This window comes from Ammodytes marinus (genome assembly GCF_949987685.1).
Source record: "Ammodytes marinus genome assembly, chromosome: 6".
In the NCBI taxonomy this organism is placed as follows: domain Eukaryota; kingdom Metazoa; phylum Chordata; class Actinopteri; order Uranoscopiformes; family Ammodytidae; genus Ammodytes; species Ammodytes marinus.
In genome coordinates this window covers 14594648-14617718 of record NC_137235.1, presented here as the reverse complement: position 1 = coordinate 14617718, position 23071 = coordinate 14594648, and the positions used below count along the sequence as shown (strand labels likewise).

General features: G+C 40.6%; 1 protein-coding gene across 2 annotated transcripts; it reads left to right on the top strand.

The window, feature by feature from the left end:
• Window positions 1–261: 261 nt before the first annotated feature.
• Window positions 262–22946, top strand: lcorl (ligand dependent nuclear receptor corepressor-like). 2 transcript variants are annotated; one of them, XM_080029128.1, is made up of 8 exons: window positions 262–375; window positions 1396–1461; window positions 3472–3560; window positions 5096–5222; window positions 7371–7592; window positions 7731–7809; window positions 15895–21119; window positions 21215–22946. In XM_080029128.1, exons 1-8 carry the CDS (start codon window positions 282–284, stop codon window positions 21220–21222), a joined length of 5910 nt encoding a protein of 1969 aa, XP_079885254.1. In that variant the 5' UTR covers window positions 262–281; the 3' UTR covers window positions 21223–22946. The 2 variants fall into 2 exon arrangements, with proteins under 2 accessions (XP_079885254.1, XP_079885255.1); XM_080029129.1 differs by lacking the exons at window positions 15895–21119; window positions 21215–22946 and adding an exon at window positions 8686–11102.
• Window positions 22947–23071: the final 125 nt, after the last annotated feature.

Sequence of the window (23071 nt, the reverse complement as noted above, 5' to 3'; positions counted from 1 at the left end):
TCGAGTTCAGTTGTGTCCAGACCATATAGCCTACTTGCCTTGGTCTGGACCAGTGAGTCTGAAATAGAGTTTGATTGAAATGTAATTAAGCAGCACAAAAAGTAGGTTTGAGTGTATTCTGTGAGATGTAGCTTAATTCAGTAAGCAATAGCCTACCATAACTTCAGCTTCCTCTCCTGGCGGTAGGATTAGGGCAGTGCAGCTGCTGCATACACTCCAGGCTTCCCGTGCGGTTCAGAGAGAGAGAGAGGAGAGAGGAGAGAGAGGGGGGAAGGAGCAGAATGGCGACCGTGCAGTGCTCCAAATGCACGACAGAAAGAAAGGGGTTTCGGCGGGAACTTGATTCTTGGCGACACAAACTGATACACTGCGTTGGTATGATCCATGTGCAGATTCACATTTCGTAAAAAAAAAAAAGAAAAAAAAGGAGAATGAGAATGAAAAGAAAATGTCAACGGGTTTCAAAGAGATTCCGCCCGGTAGCAGAGGGACCGCTCACCCGAGCTACGTTTGATTGCTAGCTCATGCTATCTGAGCTAGCTGGTAGCCTGGCAGCGAAGGCGTCCAGCGTTAGCTTCTAAGCTAAGTTAAGCTGACAAGCTAATATTTACCAGCTGGCTAGCCGCTCGACTTGGCTCATTTTCTTTGTCCATCCGAGCTAACCTACTATTTGCCGGTGCTAGCTCTTTTCAGGTGTTTCTACATGACAGATAATATCGTGCACGTAGGATACAGATGTGTCGTTTAATTTGATGCCAAGCGACAGTTTCATCGTTAGCCAGCTTTGATTATTGACATATATGGTGGCTATGCTAATGGAATGCAAGCATGCTATGTTAATATTAACGCTGTTGATGTTATTTGGGGGAGGGGATTATCTCTACGTTAGGACAGCTAATGTCAGTGCAATATCAGAAAAGCGTGTATTTCTGTGGCCTCGAGTAACTGTTTTCATCGTAGCGTTTGCTACTTTTAAACATAGTTTTTGTGTACCAGAAGCTGGTCACCTGAGGCTAGCTCGCCCGAAGTTATGAGGATATCTTCTTCTTTATAACGTTTAACCACTGTCACCGAACTCATAATACACGAAACCAATGAATGAATACATTTTGTGGTAATGTCACCTCTCACTAATCGTATTTGTATTTATTTTTTAACCAAGTGATAAAGATATACTCATCACTGCAGGTGTCTAACTGCAACAACAAAAAAAGCAGGACACTTGTTTATGGCAAGCAACCTGTGTTGGAGCTGTCAAACTGGTCTAGTCTGGTGCAAGAATTAAAATATGTTGAACTTACATCAGCTAAATGTCAAACACTTCAGTTATGCTTTTGTGCTACTGCTAATGCATTGGTATCTGGACTGAAGAATTGTTTCTATTATGTCTTACAGGGTTTGAAAGCATTCTGGAGGGTATCTATGGCCCGTTGCTGCTGAGAGACATCAGTTTATTTGATGGTGGGTTTTTTGTGTGTATATTAATTTTTTTTTAAATATGAAATTATAACCACATTGTCTATAGTCTATGCTTTATAGGTTATATCAACCTATAGTCTATGCTCTTTTGGTTATATCAACCATCTATGTAGCACATTTGACCCTACGGTGAAATTATTTAGAAATATGTCACAACTACTTTGTTTAATTGTTTTTTTAAGGCCAATTCATTTTTTCTAAAAGCTGGACTTGACATTTTTTGTGAAGATTTTCCTCTGAGAAGAGTAACCGGTGCATTTTAAATGAAGATTCTTAGCTATGGATGGGATTATAAAAAATATCCTTAAAGCTAGTCCAAACTTTGGAAGTACAACAACAACAAAGAAAAAACATTTGCAGTGTGTAAAACTCCCAGCTATATAATAAAATATTCAAGTGTTACCATATTTCTTGTTTCTAATTTAAAAGCTTAACAATGTATACAAATGAAACAGTCAACTCAAAGTAAGAAATACACAACATTATCTGTACATGGCACACTGGCCCATCATTTCTCCTGGTTACAGTTACTAAACAATAATGTATTTTACCTTCAAGAGCATAAACTTATATTGCATTGATGAAGCTGACCCATGAACCAATGGACACAACACCTAGTCAGCGATCATCTGTGGGAACAGCCCATTATGCTGCGCCATACGTCACTGCCCATTATGTGGCACTATGCATTATTCTTAATTAGTCATTTGAAGGGAATTTGATTTCTGCTTTCTGTTTTGGCCACTCACTTAAGAAATTCATATCCTTTTGAGGTAAGGTTAATTTTTTCTAGTTAAAATATAATCTGAATTGTTGAGCCTCAACTTCTCTATTATACCTGACATGCATTCCTTTGGTATACAACGCCCCTAACACGCAATAGCTCTACTATCTAAATAAGCTTACACCATGTTGTTACAGGCCAAAAGACACAGGTTGCTTTAAACTCTCTCTGGTTTCAATGTAGTGAGCAGTGCCACCTGGAATTTGAGTGAGATTATACTGGAACATAATCAGATGGTGTATGATTGAGACCTTGCAGGCGTGATTCATTGTCTAACCTGTTTTCATTTGCCTTTGTATTGTCTGAAGTACTGATCTAAGACTGATTTGATAGATGCGAGCCAAATATTATCTAGTGTTTTTAAGAACATTCATTGATTGCAGCCAAGCTTGACCAACAATTTATATACAGCCCCGGAAAAAATTAAAGAGACCAATCTGGATTTTTCATAATTCTTTTATTTCTACATTACTTATTGAAAATGCTCTGAACGACAATATTTTTATTGTGAATTTGGTAGAAATGTTTTCAGTAGTTTATATTATAAAATCTAAATCTAAATTTTACTCATACATATGCCTCTGAACAGTAAAACAAGTGACACTGAACATTAGGGCTTTCCCGAATACCATTTCACAGGCTTCGAATACTCGTTCGATTTTCCAAGCGAGTATTCGAATACTCGTTCTAAAAAAACTAGAAACCCATAATCTATTCTTCCTCCATCTCTCTCTCTCCCTACTGCTCTTGGTGCCACTTTTAGTTTGCCTCGCTCTGGTAACATCATGTAGCCTTCAGCTGATATCATCGGTTGCGCTTTGGAAGGTCAGCGGCCAACTAGGTCAAAGTTCAAATAATTTGATGTTTTATTTTAAAAGAGCGTTACATTTGTATTTTAACACTTGTTGTACATATAACGTGTTCATCTGAATTGATATGATTTGCTGACAACAAATAATGCAAAAAATAATTATTTAAAAAAATATATTTATATTCCGAATACTGAATTGAGCTTCAAATACTAACTTAACAAACAAGTATTCGCATAATTCTGGCCAGCCCTACTGAACATTTGGATTGGCCTCTGAATTTTTTCCGGAGCTGTAGTATAAATATTCAGATTATGTATTGTGACCTCAGTCAGAGGTTTTTGTCCTTTACGAATCCTAATTGATTCATGCCTGCTGATGTGGCATTTTGTCTTTCAGACTGTGAACCTCAAGAGCTGGATGATTGGTCCGCAGAAGCACGCTGCTTACAGTGTTCATTCTGCAACCTCCCCCTTGACAAACTCAGTGTAAGAATTGTCCCAGTCAAGATAATTCACAAATAGTGTTGGTATACAGTCCCCTCCAACAGTATTGGAACAGTGAGGCCAATTCCTTTATTTTTGCTGTAGACTGGAAACAAGTGGGTTTGACACCAAAATATGAATATGAGACAATAGATCAACATTTCAGCTTTCATTTCCAGGTATTTACATCTGGATCGGATACACAACTGTGAAGAAAGCATTATTTGTAAAGGAACATCACATTTTTAGGTGAGCAAAAGTATTGGAACAGACAGAATTAAAATAAATTTAAGTGAATAAGACTTAATATTTTGTTGCAATCCTTCCCTTGCAATACTGCATCAAGCCTGTGACCCATTGACATCACAAAACTTTTGCATTCTTCTTTTGTGATGCTTTTCCAGGCTTTCACCGCAGCCTCATTCAGTTGCTGTTTGTTTTGGGGGGTTACTCTATTCACTCTCCTCTTTAGCAGGTAAAATGCATGCTCTAAAGGGTTTAAGTCTGGAGATTGACTTGGCCAGTCTAAAACCTTCCATTTCTTGCCCCTGATGAACTCCTTTGTTGTTTTTGCAGTTTTCTGGGATAATTTTCTTGCTGCATGGTGAAGGATCTTCCAATCAGTTTGGTTGCACCTTTCTTTAAATTGGCAGACAACATGTATCTGTAGACTTCTGAGTTCATGTTGCTGTTGCCATAATGTGTTACTGTGTTGTGGTCAAGAAGAACCTTTACCAAAGTGATGGAAAGGCTAAAGTTTGGAGAAAGAAAGGAAGAAATTTACAGAAACCTTTTGTCTGCCAATTTAAAGAAAGATGCAACCAAACTGATTGGAAGATCGTTCAGCAAGATAATGACCCAAAACACATTGCAAAAACAAAAAAAGGAGTTGCAGGGGCAAGAAATGGAAGGTTTTAGACTGGCCAAGTCTCTCTCCAGAGTTAAACCCTATAGAAAATGCATTTTACCTGCTAAAGATGAGATTGAAGAGAGTAAACAAACAACAACTGAAAGAGGCTGCAGTGAAAGCCTGGAAAAGCATCACGAAAGAAGAATGAAAAAGTTTTGTGATGTCAATGGGTCACAGGCTTGATGCAGTTATTGCAAGGGAAGGATTTGCAACAAAATATTAAGTCTTATTTACTTTAATTTATTTTAAGTGTATCTGTTCCAATACTTTTGCTCACCTACAAATGTGGTGTTCCTTTACAAATAATGCTATCTTCTCAGTTGTGTATCCGATCCAGATGTAAATACCTGGAAACAGAAGCTGAAATGTTGATCTATTGTCTCATATTCATATTTTGGTGTCAAACCCAAATGTTTCCAGTCTACAGCAAAAATAAAGGAATTGGCCTCAATGTTCCAATACTTATGGAGAGGACTGTATGTGTGCCAATTTAAGTTTTCCTTACCTCTTGACAGTTGTAATAGTTATATTGTTTGATATGCAAAATTATAGTATATACTTATATCCATAATACTAATATCAGTCAGTAAAGTAACTAATTTATTTATTTATTTTTTATTTATTATAGGATCATGTACTTGCTGCAACGTCGCCCCTCTCCTCTCCCTCTGATTACTCTCCCTGTCAGGCTCCAACAATCTCTGAGAGCAGCCAATCAGCACACAAGTTCCTCCAAGCTGTGTTTCACAAGAAAGGTAAGTCAGTCGTGCAGTTGTGGAACATGGCATAAACCTGTGAATTTAGTATTATACAATAAAGGTCTTATTGTAGACGCAAAGCTATCTGTTTTGTAGTAGTTATACATTAAAGTAAATAGAACAATTAAGAGTATTAGCTATGCAGATAGTTTGGGTTTTGTGTACTGAGGTTTAAGATGTTCTCTGATGCACAGTGTTTCCCCTATCGTTTTTTGTTGTTGTGCAAATAAAACACAAAAGTCATCTATCTACGGTCTCTTTTCATATAAAACGGGTGCTATTTTTTTAAATAAACACTTTTATTATTTATCTAATTTATGTGCACATAGTGTCTACTGCGTTGCCCTGCTCTCTGCTCCGTTTTGTGAAGGGAGGGGTTTCACTGCCAACACTCACACACAGAGCCGGCCCAAGCCTTCAGGGGGCCCTAAGCGAGATATGATTAGGGGGCCCCTCTCCAATGTTAGCGCTGCTGAAACTATAGATCTTTGCTAAATATCATTCACACACCCAGTGTTTTCCGCGAGTGCCTCCACTGTGCAGCTGTGCGAAAATGTTAGACAGCCGAGATTCCGACCCTCCTAGGGGGGTCCGGGGGTATGCCCCCCCGGGAGATTTTTTTAACCTTTTTAAAGTGAAATGCATGAATCTGGTAGCCTGGCATTCCCAGACCTGCCACTAGGCGCTGGCAAATTAAATTTGCTGCGCGTGTTGGTCTGGAGACGCTCCGTTGAAGCTTATCAAGACTACCAGAAATCTGGTATAACGTTTCAATTGGTTCTATCTAATATGGGCGCGCCAGAGCCCTTTATATGGTGCTCTGGGGAGGACGTAACCGGATGACGACAGTGACGTGCATGCGACGTCGAAGCTGTGATAGTAAACATCAAAGATGGCTGCGGATATGTTCTGTGAGTTTGAGACTGCTTTGGCCTCGACCCTTAACGAATTGGAAGACGGGACTCATAGCTTTCACTAGCAAGTAAGTGGAATGTTCTGTTTTGCCGACCGACAACGGCAAACGTTTAATTGAACAGTTTAACAGCTGTTCGCTAAACGAACGGGGCTTACGTCACTTGTGCATCGCTCTGATTGGTTGTAGTGCTATCCAACTGCGTGCAGTGGCATTTGAAATGCACGAGTAGGAGCCGCCCCTAGAGTTGGAAATTACTATTGATCGTCGCCAGACCCTCTATCGTTCAAGATATCAGGGTCAGGATTTCCAGGCTATGAATCTGGTGCACTTTGAGAGAAAAATTAAGAGGCTAAATCTGAGAAATTTTGTGTGAACAAATAATTTGGATACACTGGGTCAGATGAATTAGAAGCTATTGAAGGACACATGGATTTTCCATACAAATATTAATATAAAATTAAATATTATGGAGGGTCCTCTGGGTTGGGCTTGGAGCTCTTTTTCTTTTACGGGACATATTTCTCTGTAATATAATGAATGCATTTCAATTCAGTGAGAGGAACGAAGCAGAAGAACTCTGTTGTCCAGCTACTGTATCTTTTTTTCCACAGACGAGGCTGAAATAGGCTATAGACTATACACAGTGCATGGGCAACTGAGGGCAGCCCCATTTCCAATTGTTTTTAAATAAACTCAATACACACTGTGCATGGATGTGAACGTGACATTATCAGATAATTTCGGATTACCTCCCAGATGAACTGATTACATTTTTAGGCTATTAATTAAGACCAAAACATTTTATTCTTTTTTGTATGTTAACTCACATTTGCATAATATGATGTTAATATCAATCACAAAAACTAAAAAAAAAAAAAAAAAAAAAATGTTTTTTTTTTTTTTTTTTTTTGAGGGGGCCCCCCTGGCGGTCGGGGGCCCTAAGCGACCGCTTAGTTCGCTTATGCCTCGGGCCGGCTCTGCTCACACACACCCAACCATCTGAAATGCAGCGAAAATTTTCATGTACAAAACTATTTTGAGTCCCCCCAAAGGAAGTAAACCTATGCGAAACACTGGTGTAGTTATAGTGGTACGGTATATATGTTTACACACAAAATGAATAATACCCCAAAAATATCCTTTTTAATAATGTGAATAATCATAGAAATCATGCCTGTTATGTTACAAGTCTAACCTTTTTTTTTTTGCATATGTGCCTTTTTCATCAGATGTGCCCCGTGGCTGTAATTCCAACATTCCTCTGGTTGCCCAGGAGCTGATGAAGAAGATGATACATCAATTTGCCATAGAGTACGCGTCAAAGTGCCTACTCCCCACCAGCAGTGGTGTTACATCAACGACCTCATCACCTTTGTCAGAAACATCAGATGGCCCTTTGGACCTCACAGTGAGCCGAACCCAGGAGGAGAAAGAGAGTGAATGTAAACCAGGTAGGGGATGGCATTGTAAATTGGAAGCTGGTAATTAAGCTTCCAAAGTTTTAACGCTGACACCCAGTGAATATACCAAAACACTATAACTTAAACCCTAACCGGTTTAAATCATCATCTTTTTTCTTCTTGTAACAGATGGTGTGCTCGACCTCTCCAACAGGAACTCTGCCTTCTCAACTTCATCATCGTCCTCATCTAATCACAAAGCCTCAGGGTAAGAGTTTCTTTAATAATTCTTGTATTGATTCTTAAATACAAAAAAAAAAGAATACATGATGTAGGCAAACTTACTGCGACTAAAACATTGCTCTGTATATGAGGAAATCCCCATTTCTAACTTAGTTCATTACTATTGTCTATTGCATTTACTTTGACGCATGCATTAGCATGGGTGAGATTGGAAGGTTAGCATCAATTCTGTATTACTATTGTGTTACTGCCTTTTTTACCAGCATTCTTTGATTAAATCAACTAATTCACACCTCTTTGGCCTGAATGAAATGCATACTACTTTGTTTGGCCGTGCATTGGGGCAGTTAATTGTTATTCATTATGAAGAGTTAGTTTGTGTCTGTTGTTCTTGGTTGTACGGGGTTGACTCTTTTATCTCTTGAGCGGTAACGTCACAACAGCAATGGCACGTATTATAATTTGCCATCAGCTCAGGATTGTATGATGAGAACATTGCAGTACCTCACAACGATTTTACATTTTTTTACCAGTTATGAGTTTGATTATTCAACCTTCAAGAATGTAGGACTATCACTGAAGGATATCACAAAACTACAAGGGTTGTGTGTGAGTGTCAAAGTAACCCCAGCCATTCACAGACTGTCCTACCTGGACGTGAAGAGGCTTGCCACACACAAAGAGTGTGTGCGTGAGAGACACACAGCAGCAGTGTGTGTGAGTGCCCAGAAAGAAACTGAGAACAGACAGTCATGAAACATAACAGTCGCAGTGATGTTACCAACACAAGGCATAAAGGAGTGGACCCCTCGCTCTGCACCTCCCATGTTCCCTATGCCAAAATCAAACCCCCAATCATCACCTCCATCCTGACCCTGCTGTTTGGTCCTCCCATCCCTAGGAGGCAGCGCAGGCAGAAGGAAGCGTACATTCAAAGGAGCTTGGAGCTGTCTGGGGGGTTGCTGTCCAAGGCCTTGAAGGATATTCGTTCTGGGAGGCTGCAGGAGCAGCGGGCTGCGTTGCTTTATGGAATACCCCTCAACACCCTGAGGCAAGGTCTGGAAGGCTGGGCTGAGGAAAGGCTGGGAATGATAAATCAACTTACACCAAGTAGTAAAGATGCCAGGGATGAAGTGTCATCATACAATGTGATGTCATCGATGTTGGGTGGTGAAGCCCGTCTTGTTTTGCAGAAGGTGGCGGCATGGGCAGAGCGGGCAGAAATTGGAGGAGCTGTAGAGGAGAATGGAGATTTAAGTTTTACTTCATCCTCTGTAACCTTTTATCAGCCGAATGGCCTACAGAGTACCCTCACCCACTCTTTTCCCCAGCTCAGGGATGCCCTCCAGCCCCATTCTCCCAGTATGGAGCCCCCCACACCCCTCCGTATTCCTCAGGTCCGGTCTGTGTCTGACCATAACAGGTCGAACCCAGCTGAGAATGGCAACGTGGCTGAAAACCTACATCAACGTACATCTTCAACAGAGGGTACTGCCAGTTTGTCAGCTAGTGCTAGACCTTCATCCCTCTTTAAACTCAGACCTCCTTTCTTACAACAAGGCTGTCCCAGCATTGCCAACCAGTCACCTCATCGCCTGGGACCTCGCGGGTCCTCCCTGGATGATTCAGAAGACGGGACAGGTGGGCGGGATAAAGACAAACAGCCAAGAAAGAAACGTGGGAGATACCGTCAGTATGACCACGACCTGCTGGAAGAAGCCATTACCATGGTAATGGGAGGTCGCATGAGTGTGTCAAAGGCCCAGGGGGTTTATGGGGTGCCCCATAGCACACTAGAATACAAAGTCAAAGAGCGTACTGGAACACTGAAGAATCCGCCCAAGAAGAAATCCGCTAACTTTTGTTCATCCAATTCCAACTCATCTGGTTCTGGTAACATGACCAGTTCCACTAACTCAGGGACTCTTTCCTCACCTGGTGACGAAAAGAGGTTCTAGACCATGAAACACCTCTAGACCTCCTCAACACTTGAACTCATCACCTCTTACAAGATACATGTTTTCTGGAGACACAACACTTGCCTTTACAAAATATATTGATATTGATATTCAGGTCTTTTAACTATGTGTCTTTAATATGATAGTCATACTTTTTTCTGTATTTCATACTTTTTTTTCTGTATTTCTCCTGCTTAGGCCTGGGCTTTGATTAAAGCAGCTAGAAGGTACAGACTTGTTCAAGAGGCAATGGTGCTCTTGCAGCTTTTGTTCACAGTGGCTGCTAAACTCAACCCCTCGTAGCTTTAGGAGAAAAACTGACATTGATTGTTGCCCATGATCAAGTATGAGTTACAGATGTGGACCTCTTCGAGTTAAGAAATAAAGTGTGACTATCATATTATCTAGCTGTTAGGTTATTCAGGTTTGATTCAATTCTTAAAGCTCCTTCTTAATGGAGCATTGATGATTGTCATTTGCAGCTTTCTATCTCTCTCTGGGTATTTTACCTGGGCTACTGAAGTGACTTAGAGCCATTATGACAGATTAAAACTCATTGCTATTGGTAGACACCTCTGCAAACAGGGAGATTGTACAGTATAAACTGCTGTGGTGGCTACATCATTATTATGAGTTTTTGTTGAAGAGATTAGCTTAAGAAAGCCATTTTGTGTTCACATCGTTTTCCTCTGTTTGTGCAAGCTAGTCTTAACATTGTATAAAGTGTAGTTAGAATGCAACTGTTCAGCATGTTTTAAAATGTTCACTGATAAGCTTGGAAAATGTATGTTATTGTGTATGTGTACTGTTTGTAAAAGATGTTCTTTTATTATCACATATATTTACTAATTCTGCTACTGTAGCTGTATTACTGTAAACCTCATACATGACTGCTGCTTAAAACTTTACTCAATCGTTTTTCTTGGCACAAAGAAGCATAGCTACGACAAAGAAGCCCATTTCAACTAATGCGATTCCAAGATTAGTGTATGAATAGGGTGTTAATGTTATTGATGGTTGATTGGTCAAAAGCCAGCAGTGTGACAATAACTTAATTCAGTGTAATGCTTACAGGCTTCTTCGTTTGTGTCAAGGGAAATTCTAAATGTTGCGTCTACACTCATGTCTGTCTCTGGGACAGACCTATTTCCATTACAGTGCTACTACCAAAGCAGCAGTTCAGGGTTACCCCCACAAAGCTGCTTCTATTTGTTTTGCTTTGATGTCAGCCTGCCTGTCTCTCTAACCTCGTTGCCACATATACCTCTGAACTGTATCTGCCTATAGCCCAGTGTCAGGTTTCACATCAATGCCTCTGTGTTATGATACTGAATCTGCTGGGGTATGATATATTATTAGCTTAGGAACACACAAGATTTGTGTCTCAAGGAACAACACCTACTGGGTTCAGACTTGATGCTATTTTTCTCTGTTAAAATAGGCACTGTGTCTGATAAGGCGAGTATAGTGTCATACATTTTTGTCGTGACTTGGTCAAGGGGCATGACAGACTACATGTTTGTCCACGACCAGTCATCTCTTGCTATATTTCACATCATACGTAATGGTGTTGAGAAAGAGTTGCCGGGGTCCGACTTCGAAGAAACAAGAATGTAATCAAACAATGGCGTCAGAAGTGGTGTGTATGACACTGCTGTGTATGGAAAAGCATTTTAAAAAAGGACAGTGACCTTCCGTTTTACTGTTGCACTTAGCAGCACCAACGTCATTCGTCTTTCATGTCACCATGTTTATAGTTGTGCTTGGAAAAGTGCACTGTGCTCCTAACCACCAACAGTACATGCCAGGGAAATGTGTCTTGAAAGGCAAAAAAAGGCTTTTTGTCGGGCCCTACTGAGGCGTTCCAAAAGTGCTGTTGCTTGTTATCTGCTGTGATATACTGCACGGGCTAAAACAATTAATTGTCCAGCTGACGGCCATTTTCTTTCCCTGCGCCCCCTACATCTGTTGGGGCGAGCTATTATCAGGCTGATGTTGTGTAGTCGGAACCTTAGGCATTGATGTAAATCTATTTTCATCAACAACACTTAAACTTCTAGTACATTTCTATTCAGTCAGCCAGCCGTTAAGTGGAGTTTGAAATAATAAAAAAAAAATGTTTCAATTCTGCCCTGTGGCATTTACAGGATTTCTGCCATGTTCTTACCTTGCACAAGGAAGCAGAGATTCCTTGTGCAAGTATCCTTGTTGGTTATCTATGTATGTGTTATTTGTCGTTTTAAAACTAATTGCTATTTATTTTTAATTTTCAAAGCTTTTAGGTTAGCTTGTCTAGCATTTGAACCTTTGTAACTTTTGCAGCTATACAAATACTGATGTCTCTGCTCTTGAATGTCTCGGCTCATAACAGTACACAGTGCCTGTGGCTACAGCATAGTGCAGCATGAGCTCTACTCTGGGAATAATCTGCTTTTATATCGAAGGGCCAGTCAGTAAACAAGCCCGAACACGTCTTGAGAAATTGAAAAAAATTATTAATTTTGTTGTTTAAGATTCATTGCAGTATATTCTGGGAACACACCTGGACTTGTTTTCAAATTGAGTTTAAGGCATTTTTGTTTTTGTTTGCCTTTGACTAAACTGCTGGCAAGAAAACAGAAATCTGCTATTTATGCATACATCAATTATTGCACTGATGATTTATAAGAAGCATTTTTATCGTAGAAATTTTTTTTGTGTTATATATTTATTAATTGTGCTTCAGAACTGTGATTTTAATAGTTTGATTGTTGTAGGTGATTTGTGATTGGGCACTTTGATGAAATGTGAAATGTGCATTGCTACATATGCATGAAAGCTTTTAAATGTTAGACGATATAATTTATTTTGTCCAGAAATGACACTCCTGAATATTGTGGTTGTTTATTACTTATGTTAAGATGAAATTATTTAAGTGATCATTTAAAAAAAAAATGTGGTTATCATAAAAAACTTAGCAGTAACACTAAATAATCTATCACTCCTTTACTGCATCCAACCTATTTGAACTCTAACCAGTTCTGAACACATACGCCTCTTTTCCACTGTGCATGGTGGCTCTTTTCGGTGCAGTCCCAAAAATAGGTGCGGCTCAACTCACTTATTTCGGTATCACACACAACCATTTGACCGTGGAAACGCAAATAAAATTGGGCTGAGCCGCACCGAGCTGCACCTTATAGTGGAAACGAGGCTAAACTGAACTTGGTTGGAAAAACTACCCATTATCAAAAAAAAATATAGCTATTTTATTGTTAATAAAATCAATTACTTTTTCAACTACTACTTCATAGTGAAATCGATCAATCACATGACCTGATTTAACTTAGTTGATTTGAACATTAGAGGTTTTGTTTTAGCTGTTTGTTGGTGAAAGTGCTGTTGAAAAAACATTTTGGTTTAAGCGTTTCTACAATCGTTACCTCTGCTTCTAGCAGATGTTCCTTCAGTAAACCATAAATAAAACAGTTCTCTAATCAGTTGCTTGTCATCATTTTATCAACAAAATTAACAATGGCGGTTTTCAGGTTCTTAATAGGCTACATGTAAATATTTACAAGTAGGGGAGAACGGGGTAAGTAGGCACACTTTTTACTCTAGTGAGAATTGCTCATCACCAAAACATCTGTCAATAGCCATTCCTACATTAAATTGAAGCTTAAGGTGTTGGCTAGAAATGTGTGTCTCTCTTTTTTTCCAACTTATTGTAATGAAGAAGTAATTTACCATCAAAGACACTCTGACACATTGTGACAACCAACCCCATCAAGGGGTCGGTTGTCACACACTATGGGGTTGTTTGTCACAATGTTATCTTAATGGGAAAAATCTTAAAAAGAAGGCAAGGAGGCAGAACCAAATTTGAATGTTTAATTGCATTGTCAAGTTGACAAATAGGCCTACATAACGTGCTGTAGCCTTGGCAGCTGGTCTAGATTGGGATGCACTGGGTTGTTTTGATTTTGTTGCCCTTTTTTCTTTTGCTTGCTAGCTGCCTTTTCCTGCTCTATTCTTTCCTTCTCTGGGGTGTCAGTGAGGATACAGCTTGACAATTTATTTCGTTATTGGGTTCCTTTTCTGGCTGCAGCCTTGAGATAACATGTGACAACCAACCCCCCAAAAAATTTGACGACCAACCCCAACTTGAATTTCTTGCTAGCATCAAGGCCAACAACCATCTGACAACTAATTAGCTTGCTAACCACAATCTAAACTATAGTTTACCCTTCACACTTTCTGAGGGTAACAAGTGTTTTGTTATAAACCCATTGTGTAAAAGCCTAGAAGAAAAATACTGAGAAGCAAAATATTTTGAATTTGACATGAAAAACACAAAACATCCTCTCACCTGAAATGCAGCTGTCTTCCTCCAAGGAAGTCTATGTATGTGACCTCTGATCCCAATTCTGGACCTTTTTTATATCAACATTTCAGAGCTAGCGCGCTCTGGTGGCGAGATATAACGAATGTGACATCCAACCCATGTGACAAATTACCCCGTTCTCCCCTACAGCTTTTTTATTTATTATAATTGCTCGATCAAAGAAACTGTTTTTAATGCATTTGTTTAAAGCTTTTCATGCCAATTTGATTAAAAAAAACTGAATCCAGTTCAGATTACAATTGTATAACACTAGCTGTGTATGCAGCAAAAGGAAATCTCAATGTGACTTTCAAAATGTTAAATAGTTTTTAGTGTTATGTCAAACATGCATTTCATTAAGATTATAATCATTATATCAAGGATACCTATCATATCTTTCAACTATTTTCATGTGGTTGATTTTAAGGCAGTGCATATTCTAAAGAATAACAATTATTCTAATGATATTAGAAAATGCAGACAATGCAGAGGGCTTATAATGGCGCTTTTCCACTGCATGGCATCAGCTCAACTCGACTCAACTCGCATTTTTGGCGTTTCCACCGCGAAAACATGGTACCTGGTACCAGCAGCGGCTGCTTTTTTTGGTATCGCCTCGCTCTAGGTTCCAAGCGAGCTGAGCCGATGCTAAAAGGTGACGTCGGCAGACGGCCGGCCGCTGATTGGCTAGACATTAGTCTCTGGCTAATCAGTGGCCGGCCGTCTGCCGATGCTTCTGATTTGCCAGAGACTACCGGCTTCATTCTGTTGTTTATTGTCCCAAACTCTCCGGGACTTTTGAGTGTATTTTGTCGCGTGTAGCCTTCTCTGGCTCTCTTTCATTTGATTTGCATCACAGATCTGATTTTTTTTTTTCATATATTCGCTAAGCTCACTCAGTTGGGTTGGTTGTTGGGGAAGTTACTTTAAACATACGAGAGGAGACATGTAGGGCAGCTAGCAGCTAAGCTAAATAGCCTATAGTAGCCAGCTGGGACACACATGATAGCGAGCGATTACATTACAAGCCTCGGACTGAACTGATTACCTCAATAAAATATTCAGGCTGAGACACGGCTTGCATTTGAAAACACTTATCCTGAAACAAGCACTTAACAGTCAACTTTATCATGCCCGTGTTAATATGTGCATAGGGATGTAGGACCTACGTGATGCATCCCTACAGCTGACTGTGTGGCAGAGTCACACATCGTGACACCAGCCTCCCCTTTAATGGCTCGTCATAATATTCTTCTACTTCTTTTAGCAAACAGATACAAGCTTCTTAAACATTTTTCATCCGTGTTTTTGGCGGTTGGTTCAGTTAATAGTGCAACAACTACTCTTAATTTCTACTTTGCTCCGGAGTTGGCTTTCAGCCCCTTTGTATGACGACCCCGCCCACGTTCAGGAGGTACTATTTGCAGTGGAAAACGACCCGTGCTGCTACCAAACCAAGTTGAACTGAGTCGAGTTGAGCTACATGTGCGGTGGAAAAGCGACATAAGTGTTCATTAAGAATTTTGAAGTGGTGTGTCTTTCTTACAGAAATGTTTTGCCTCATTCATATGTATTAAAGAATATTTACATTAATCAATGAAATGGAATCAAATACCAGATCATTATAAATTAAGGGTTATGGTTATAAATACATTAAAACAATATAAAGTTAGTGTAAATATTGATGTAGTAGTAATGGTGTCGCTTAAGACATAAGGCTCTGTGTCAGACATTTATGTATTTGGTCAGCTTTCACTAAAGCTTCCAATCTTTTTATTTTTGCCTCTAGCTCCCTGCTGCCATCATTTACGGAAGAAATGCAAGATCTGGGAAGGCAAGGGATAAAATGTCGACAGAGCACTGCGTTGGATGAAGCTCTTAGCTCACTCTGCCCGTCTCATCGTTCCTTGCTCTACCAGATCCTAAAGTTGGCACACCAGGAAAATGTGCTGTCTTTCCTTAATCACAGACCTGTTGGTCAAACTAAATCTCACTGTTGTCACTGTGGTGTAAACCTACAGGATAATGTTAACCCTAGTGCAGTCAGATTTGGGGAATGTAAATCCCATGACAGCAACCCATACTTTCCTTCAATTGATTGTGATCATCAAGATCATGGTATCACAATGTATCGTCCAAGAGACTCCAAATCCAATTGTAGCATCCATCACTACCCTTTAAAAGACTGTAAAAATAAAGCACCTCAAAGCTCAAGCTGCTGCTGTTTGCAGAAGTGTAGGTTGGAAACATACACTGTTCTTTCTCCCAAGAGGCTGCACTGCCAAAGCCTGACAGGAAAATGCACGTGTTCATTTGCATCCTCTCCTTCGTTATCCATATCACCTCCACTATGCACTGCCTTCTCTAGTTTATGCCCTTCCTCATCGATCTACTGTAACCAACACAACCCCCATTCTTGTCCCTGTTATTCAAACCATGCCTGTCTGACACAGGTCATGACCACACAAGAAAATGGGGTTGAAGCTGGGGATCCTCCTTGTCCTGTTCTGAAGAGAGAACAGAGCCCCTCTCCTCCCTCTCTGTCCCCTATTCCTTCAGACATAAATAAAAAAACTGATGAGAAGCCACCTTCCCTTCTTCACCATAGACAAGAGGAGGAAGATGACCTAATTAGTAAAGATGGTCATGTGAATACAAACCACCAGGAATCAGATGTTAATGCAGCTACCGAAGAGATGCAAGGGTGTCGAGCGGAACAAAACCCAAGTGGGACTTCTCTGCAAGAAGTTGTGAATCGCTTCAGTGAGAAACTAGAGACAATAAGACCTATAGAGAAGGATCCACCTCTGGCTTCCACAGCTGTGAATGTCACTGAAAAGGAGCAGCAACAGTCTCCCTCAACCAGTCAGAATTTGCTGTTTCATGCTGATGACCATTTGACTGAAATCATCACCACAGTTCTTCACACAGGCAGTGCTAGTGATTATAATCTCAGTGAGCTGTTTAATCGCCATGATAGCAAAGAGCCCAAGTCACCTAATACCCGCTCCCGCCGTCGCCAAGAAGTCCTTGCTGCTATGGCAACACCCACTGATGATTCTTCAACCAGAAGGCATACTTTAAAAATTAAACGAGAGCTTGCCATGTTTGATCAATCCTACAGTAGGAGAAGGGGGCCTTTAGCCAAGAGGGCAATATTTAAAGATAAAAGTGTTACTCTTATGACATCGCACACTTTATCAGATTCCAACCTAGTTAAAGGGGAGTCTGAAAAAGAGATTGAAGTAGGTGCAGAACCTGAAGAGAATCAAAGAGTTAAAGAGGTGCCACGTAACATTCTCATTGAAAAAAGTGAAGGGAATAAAGTAAAAGACGATATACAGACACTTGTAGTAACGGAAGAGGTGCAGGTCATTAAAGCAGAGGATAAGGAAAGGGAAATACCCAGTGAGGAAAAAGGAATTACTGTATCTAGCATTCAGATACCAACCCCTGAGCTGCAGAGCAAATATAGCAAACTAGATTCAAACGGTGACAGTGCACAAACAAAGGTGATGAAAGTGACCGCCACTTCAGCAAAACAACATGGTAGTCGCAGTAAAGAAGAAGAGGGTAGTGGTGCTGAAAATGATAGTTACCAGGAAGAAGCCCCTTTAGGTCAAAGCTCTGACAGTGACAATAGACCAGGTAAAGATTGCCATAGACCAATAAGAGGGAGACAGAAATCTCAATCACATTTCCCAAAGGGGGCAAGAAAATCCAGGAGAAGTATAGTCCCTCCACAGCGGTTTTCCTCCTATGTCACAGAGCCCAGGAAGATGTTCTTTGTTGCATGTTTCTCTGAAAGCATTTTTAACCAGAGAACACAAAAGGATGATGTTTCGACATCAAGCTCTGTGGAATCTTTATCCAAAGATCCAGATGTTACTTACGCCCATCTTGAGTCAACAAGTGAAGCCTCTCTGTCCTCACCTGGTAATACATGGAACCATCTTACAAAGATTGAAAATGATCTTTTCACAAACCAGATCTTTCCACAAACTGCTGCCAAAGAGAACAGTCCTAAAAACCACTGCTCGGACAATAGAACAGATGGCATAGACTGTTTTGGAAGGCTGCGTCCATCTCCAAAAAGGCTACAGGACTCAAGGACAGCTTCAAGAACTCCCAAAACCCGATCAAATGTGGATAGAACAAAGTCTGCTACCTGTGCTGAGAAACCTCCCAATTCCCAAATTCAGTACAATAGCCCAATTAAGATAATGTTTGTATCGCCAGTAAAGGACAAGGAAGGAGTTAGATATAGTCTCAAATCAGCAGGCTATGGTTCTAGTGGACAAGCAGAGGAACCCTTCGACCCATGTGAAGAGTCTTCATGGTCAGGGGCACTTAAGAAAAACGAGAGACAGGGCACTGATATTGGTACTTCACAAGTAAAATCTATTTCTTCACCACTAAAGTCTACCTCAACTGCAAGATCTGCTTCTTTACCACCCAAGTCAGCTTCTTCCCCAACCAAATCGGCTTCCTCACCAGCCAAGTCGGCTTCCTCACCATCCAAGTCTGCCCCCTTAAGACTCAAGTCTGTTTATTTGCCAAGCAAGTCGTCTTCGCCAAGCAAATATGCTCCTTCACCATCCAAGTTTGCCTCTTCACCTAAGTCAATTTCCTCATCACCTAGAATTGGCTCCAGAAGATCAGATGGAGGTATTCCAACTAAGCGTTTAGCTGAAACTGAGAGCCAGAAATCACCAGTTGACTTACTATCTTTTCATGAAACCACTCCAAAACGGCGTCCGGGTCGGCCAAAGAAGTTGGGACCACAGCTGGAGCAGAAAGTGAAGAGGCCCATTGGTCGACCACGAAAGCAGAAGGCTACAGATTCAGTTATGGGTGATAAATCAGTAAGTGGAACATCTGTTTTATCATCGGACATTGAGGAGAATGTTAACAAGAACCTGAAAATAACAGTAGTGTATGGCCGTTCAAGGAGAAACAAACGGACTGTGTCTGAGGGCTTTGACCAGCTGCAAACAGAATTTCATGATGCTTGGCAAGCAGTTGGCCTTCAAAGTGACTGGGGCATATTAATGCATCACTCTAAGACCGGCTCAGGTAATGACGAAACAGCCCCAACTGAATTGTCGGAGGAATTAAATTATGTCTGCCCTGTGAAAGAGTCTGCACCTCAATCTAGCAGTAACATCAAATGTCCAAGGCAGGATGATGCTGTGCCCTCAAGGAAACCAGGTAGACCTGCTAAAGTTAAAATCTCTGGAATCTCAGTCACAGTAACAACAGTGTCACCCAGGCAACGTAAAATTCAGATGAATAAGGATTCTCTGCAGTCTCCTGAAACACTAATTCATAAAAAAGCACTTCTACCAGAATTTAAATCTGCCAAAGAGCCTTGGACAATTAGTCGTCAATCAACAAGCAAAAGCAGTCAGACAGCGGAAGGGATAGGTACTAAGGATGAAAGTAAAGATAAACTGCCAAATCAGACTGTAGCAGTCCGTCAGTCAGTGAGAGTGAAAAAGCCATCAATCCACTTTCTGCACGCTGTTGCTACCTCTAGATCGTACTGCCACAGTAATGCTCTACTACGACGCTCCAAACAACTTCTGCTAAACAAGGCCAACAATAAAAGGAGACAGGGGGAGCAACAGAGCAGTGTAGAAATGTCAGGGGAGAAAAGACAGCTCTGTGGACAAGAGAGGAAGAACACCTCTCAGGACCTTAGTGGAGTGGCAAGGGTGTCTGTAGACTCAATCTTTAGCCCAGAAGAGACGCTAAGGTGGTGGGCAGCATCAGCTGAGGAAAAAACTACAACCGAGGAACATGCCAGGCGAATACGACTCATTTCTGACACATGGGTGTCAGACACTGTGGAAAACCAGGAGAAAGAAATTCCATTTAGTTCTGAACTAGACACAAGAAATAGTTCATTTACTAGGAAGGCAAAACCTCCTTCTATGGTTCAAACATTGTTCGACTGTCCACCTGACAAGCCAAGGTCCTGTAGCATGCAACAGCTCTGCTCCTGGTTCATGCAGACCACAGAGACACAGTCTTTGGCTATTGTCAAAAAGACAAGTTCACGTAATCCTTACGAACTTATGCATTTCCCTCGCACTGCCAATAGAAAAAGTGTTTGCCACAGTCCTCAGGCAGAGCGACTCCGCAAACACGTCAAGAAATTTGCCAAAACTGTGCCAAAAAGTCCCCTGCAACATCAACAGGCTCAAAAAAGGTTGAGGAAGATTAATAATGCACATTTACCAAAACGTAATTTTAGGCGACAACTTTTCACTCCTGGGTCTGTAACTTCCAGGCGCAATCAAGGAGCTCAATTGAGGAGAAGTAGAGCATTTGGCAAATATCGGGACACTCTATTGAGAGCACAGACAAGATTCCTGACTCGGAAAAATAGGGAGGGTTGGAAAAAGAGGCAAAGGAATGAGAAAAACATAGCAGCCACAAATCTTTCAAAGAGGCATGTAGTGACTGGACTTCAACCAAAATGTAAAGAATCACTCAAATCAGCAAAAGATCAGTTATTACACCGTTTGGACAAAAGTTCTGCCACCAGTTCTGTTGATCAAACACAGGAGTCTTTGGATGTACCCAAAGAGAAGAACCTCTGCTCTAAAGCCTGGAGTCCCGAGACACTAAAGGAATGCCGGGTGTTTCTGAGGAAGATCAACTCTCCAGACAATGAATCAGCTGAGGAAGAGTGGGACTCCTGTACTGTGACACTGGATGACGGGTCACCTTCTGCATACCTCTTTGCAGGAAGGGAGAGAGAACTGGTAAGAGTTGTTAAAGCTGTGAAAAATGAAAGAAAAAGGGGCACAAGTAGGACTGCCTCAAGAGAGTTAGTCGGTTCTGCACCTAAATCAGTCCAGGAGCAGGATGAGATGCCAGTGGGGAGGCAGAAACGCAACTACAAAGGTTCTGGGGTTGTGTCTACTGAACCACCACCAGCGAAAATGTTGAGACAATCGCGAATGAGGGGCCTAACTGGGCCGAGATGGTCTGACTTCGTGTTCGGTAACTACCTTACTTCTTTAATTGAATGTCAAATTGACCAAGCTTCAGTTTTAAAACACATAAAATCATCCTCTCCTCTGTTTCTTTTTTGACAGAAAACTAAATGAAGCTTGAGGCCTCCTATCTGGGAAAGAGACTGTGGTTTAACGTGGTGCCTTTGGACATTGAGCTGACCACATGGACTGACCACCCCACTATGGTTCAGTCTTACACTCAGCAATTATGTAGCAGTCTAACTTAACAAAAGCTTGATGTTGCACTATTTTTATCCATGGATATGTATGTACATAATGTTGGATTTTTTTCCTATTGTCAACTTGTTTTTTTCTATCTGTACGTCTATAGTAGATCAAATCATTACATCAGAGTTTTAATGGGATAAGTGATTATGCAGTGAGCCGTGTCGGGGGGTCTGTTTTCAAAGGAAGGAAAACTCTTGAGGTCATACGACAGTGCCATCCCCCCCCTAAATGTACCTCATTATCAAGGCCACCACTTCTTTCTGACATTGACTTTTTTCTTTTAATCTTGAAACCAGTAACAAGTTTTTGAAACTTTGATGTCATTATCTCCACCATAAAAATGTACAGCTCTTCAATCCCGCAATAGTCACTCCTACTTTAGAACTGTTTCAATTAATTTGTTTTAATTAAATAATTAGTTTGTATTTTAGATTTTATAAAAGATAATGACATTCTCCCAATCTGGGCCTTGTTTGCAATATTTTTCTCTGGTGCTTAAGTCACTTTTGTTTTGCAAGCCAGTAGCCCAAAACGTGGTTCGATGAAGGAATCTCATGTAGCCCCATCTTCACTCCAATCACCCCCATTTGTATTATTGAAAAATGCAGTAATTGGCTGTCAGACCTGTAATAAAGCCAAATATGTCATGTCACTATTTCCTTAAAAAACGTTTTCCAAACTATATTTCAGCCACAACACCCCACAAAATTTAGCTGTTTATAAAGCGATGAAGGAAATGGTATTTTGCAGTCATAGTAGTATAGTTGGATTCATTTGTTTGTATCTGTATTGTTTTGCGATTCTGTTTATGCGTTTATTTTTTCAGGCAGAGCGTATACTGTATGTCGGTGTCAGATCTACTTCTTGCACTATTCCTTCTGAGATTAATAATCCCACTACAGTCCCCTCCCCAATATTTTGCACATCCCGTATCCCACTACCAAACCCTACTGTAAAACTAGAGTATTTGGTGCAATACAAACCCAGATGATTTATCAATATGTAGTAATTATTTTATTGCTGACAGACGAGTGGATGTACTCAATTGCCAATGGCCTGGGATGTCACTTCAGTTGTTTCCATAGCTATCTAATGTGATTAAGGATATCGCTATACAAACTTTGTTTTTCCCACCTGCTTTGTTCTCCTCAGTAAAGAAGAAAACTGATCGTTCATTTTCAAACTAGCATTAAATTGTCTTGATCATAAATACACTAGCATTATTTACGGTTTAGACGCAGGTGGGGAATGTGTTGCAGTTAAGGTTTCCTGTTTTTTGTTTCATGTTGCAGCAAGATGCCTACCTCTACTGGGGCTCTGCTAGGCCTACTGCTCTTTATCAAGTTTGATTGAGAGGGCCAGATGATCAGTAAACACTAATCTTGGATTAATGTCATGGTTTCCTTTCCTCTACAGATCCAAGATGTCTGGCTGTAGGTTAAAACTTAAACATGTATTGTGTGTCACTATGGTTGCCATTTCAGCACGATGGAAATGAGGTGACTCAGTCTTAACCATCAGCCCTCTGTTGAAGAACCTGGTGCTAAACATTGGTTGTATATTTTCTTTGTGTGTTTTTATACTGCCCATTACAGATGCAACAAAGGCACCTGTAAATGGAACAATAAAGTCTTTTGAATTAACCAGCGAGCAATATGATTTGTGGATGACAATGAAATGTAAAAGCAGACAAAAAAAACAGTATGTGTC

Excerpts from the sequence above, each read along its gene's own strand:
- lcorl (XM_080029128.1), top strand. The coding sequence starts at position 282 with ATGGCGACCGTGCAGTGCTCCAAATGCACGACAGAAAGAAAGGGGTTT. Across the intron at positions 376-1,395 it reads CAAACTGATACACTGCGTTG|GGTTTGAAAGCATTCTGGAG; the intron begins GTATGATCCATG and ends TATGTCTTACAG. Across the intron at positions 7,810-15,894 it reads TCTAATCACAAAGCCTCAGG|CTCCCTGCTGCCATCATTTA; the intron begins GTAAGAGTTTCT and ends TTTTGCCTCTAG.